The sequence below is a fragment of the Bidens hawaiensis genome, unplaced genomic scaffold, assembly GCF_021521415.1.
Source record: "Bidens hawaiensis isolate Kalapana, Puna unplaced genomic scaffold, B.hawaiensis_p1.1 tig00000978_1, whole genome shotgun sequence".
Lineage (NCBI taxonomy): Eukaryota > Viridiplantae > Streptophyta > Magnoliopsida > Asterales > Asteraceae > Bidens > Bidens hawaiensis.
In genome coordinates, this window is record NW_027491058.1 from 4569637 (window position 1) to 4572641 (window position 3005).

General features: G+C 35.8%; 1 protein-coding gene across 1 annotated transcript; it reads left to right on the forward strand.

Annotated features, from left to right (window-relative positions):
- The first annotated feature begins 1693 nt into the window (after window positions 1-1693).
- LOC143550007 (zinc finger protein ZAT11-like) lies at window positions 1694-2338 on the forward strand. The gene has a single exon (XM_077040757.1). It carries the CDS (start codon window positions 1766-1768, stop codon window positions 2321-2323), a length of 558 nt encoding a protein of 185 aa, XP_076896872.1. The 5' UTR covers window positions 1694-1765; the 3' UTR covers window positions 2324-2338.
- Window positions 2339-3005: the final 667 nt, after the last annotated feature.

Here is a 3005-nt window from a genome sequence, read left to right on the forward strand (position 1 = left end):
ACAGCCGAGCTCTCGTCCCACTCCCGTTGCCTCGTGATAGAACGACCATGCGAAAAGATACGTATAGGTTGCCCTCCCACACTTAAGGCATTATGTTACACCTTAAATGTCTGGATTTAGCGTTATTGTCAAGCATCTCATTCACTATTAAAAGAAATGTATGGATATTCGGCTCGAAAACTTGACGAAGAAGCGTAAGCAAAAAACATATTTTAGGAAAGAGGTCCTGGTAGCTTAGCTGGTTACAGCTAATGAATGGAAAAAGTGTGTGCCGATTGAGATTTCCCGTCTTAAGCCCCACCTCGGTAGCTCAGTGGTAGAGCGACCTCATTTATAGTTCAACAGGTAGTCGGACGTGGGTTCAAATCCCGCTCGAGGAAAAAAACAGAGAGAGCAGTGAAGGGCCTTTCCTCGCTTTTGTCTTTTTTTTTATAGATCAGTTCAGTCTGTATACAAGGGTGGTTTTTAGCCAGGAAACTGTAAACTTTCGAAAACAAGCTCGCCCACTCTCCCCAGTGGTTAAACTCTAGGATCTAATTTGAAATCCATATTAAAGAAAAGTAGACATTTTCGGCCTAAAACTACACGAGTGGATAGCTTTACGGCTCCTTGGACCATATTAAAAAGTTATTACATTTTGTTAACTGATATATTACTCTCGTGGTCTTCTATTACAAATCAATTTGTTTGTTGCTATATAATTCTACCCAATAATTGAGTTGTTCTATTATACCCATCGACTTGTACCTACCCGACCACCCTAACAGAAGCTACAAAGAGGGGGCGCTTTCAGAAGGGGCGTTCCCTTTTGGCGTTTTCTGCATTTGTTGTTTGATTTGGATACGGCTCTGACTCGTGTTTGATATCGTATCTCTTTCACAAGTAGGTAAATCTTATTTAAAATATTGTTTTGGAGTCATTTTAATTGTTAAAGTTATTTTTTTTAAGTGTGAAGTTTTTACATTCTTTATTAATTATTATCAACAAAAAAAAGTATAACATAGCGGTATCAAAGGGTGTAATAAAAGTGTTTTTTTAGGCTTTAGAAAGTTACGAATAAAAGTTTTCAACGACTAAAGAACCCCATGTTCAAAATAGTCGAGGACTGAGGAGATGAAGAATGAACCATTTATTTAACTTTTTAAACTGGCATAGACAGAAGTCGTACAATTTGAATGATGTAAATGTGTAAGTTGTACTCTGCCTCATACCTGTAGCTAGTTGGTTTATTTTTTCGCTTATATAATATCGCTGTTAACAGAAGAAAAAAAAATAGACTCCACCAATACTAAACTAGTAAGGTGTTTTATTAAATGACAAGTGGTTAATTATGATAATGTTGATAAAAACGTTGGAACAGTTTGATCTTTCCACCCGTGACTGTTCTAGAATCCGTACAAAGTCTTACTTTAGGCATCATTTGAATTATCGGCGGCCCAATGAGTTACGTTTTCTTTGTCATGCACACGTGGTCCATGACGGCTACTAACCTTTGACCTTTTACTTTATTATTATTTGTACGTGTTCAACATCCCTTTTCCATTCCCACAAGAAACTACGTGTCACTTTCGTGATCCACACTCTTTGGTCAAACTTAATTAAGTCAACACTTTGTCACCTATATATATATCCCACCCCTCAACACAACTCTTACTTCATTCTATTCCAATTTGCATACAAAACAATATTATTTGTTTGTTTGGGTTCACACAAATCTTTATCCTTGAGGTTATATTTCTTGGTCTTCATTGTTGGTTTAAGAAAAATGATGTATCTACCGATGAAGAGATCACGAGAATCCGAGCTAGACACGGCCCTAACGAACATGGCTAATTGCTTGATGCTACTTTCTAGAGGTCCAACAAGCACCGAGCTGTATGACAACGCGCCGGGTCCAAGTCGAGTCTTCGAGTGTAAAACATGTAACCGTCAGTTCACGTCTTTTCAAGCACTAGGTGGCCACAGGGCTAGCCACAAGAAGCCACGACTCAATACCGAGCATGGTGACTTGACTCAGGGTGCCAACTTGGTGCCTGCAAAGCCTAAGTCACATGAGTGCTCGATATGTGGGCTAGAGTTTTCGATAGGACAAGCGTTGGGAGGACACATGAGAAGGCATCGGGCAACAACTTTAACTAACGAGAACCTGTCTTCGGTATCGGATGATTCGTCTTCTTCGATGATGAATAAAGTTAACATTAAAAATGTTTTAAGTTTGGATTTAAACTTAACACCTTTAGAGAACGATTTGGAGTTCCATTTCAGAAAGGTGGTTCCAACCAGGCAACCACAATTGAATTATTTATTTGATGGAATATTATAGATGTAATTATTAATGCTATAGAAAATTTCCCCTTTCATGTTTCTCTTATATGTAAATTAATTACACATTTTGTAGATTTTATGAAGTGTTTACTATACAATAATTTAGTATACCCGATGATGATTTTAGTTTTTTTTTTCTTATTACTATTATTTTTAATTTTATTTCTTCTTGAAAAGAGTTCAAATGGCGTGGGAGATGATGGCAATATATGTAATCAAACTGAGATATTGATTAAGTTTTAATTAGTTTTAATATTCCAATAAATAAAAATTAAAAAGTCAATGTTCTTAGAGTTGAATTTTCAGATGAGCTGATAATGTCAAGCCTCTGAAATACTTAATATTCCCAGCCTAGTCTAATCAGTTCTAGGGTTAAAATAAGATTTCTTTGTAATAGAATATGTGCACTAAAAAATTCTATCTTGTTATATGTAAAATTGCTGTGTCACATATGTTATAACATTACATGTTTCTAGCTTTAAATATAGCACGGGTTAAGTTATCTGCGACCTATACAATGTCAAAAATCTACGAAGTCTACAAAGATACGATAGATTGTAAAATATAACACAATGTTGAATAATATATCAAAACGTTGAGAAAGAAAGGCACAGATAATGAAACTAAACAAAAAAGCACAATGTAAATAAAAAGTCACAATGAGCTAAGCAAAAATTCTA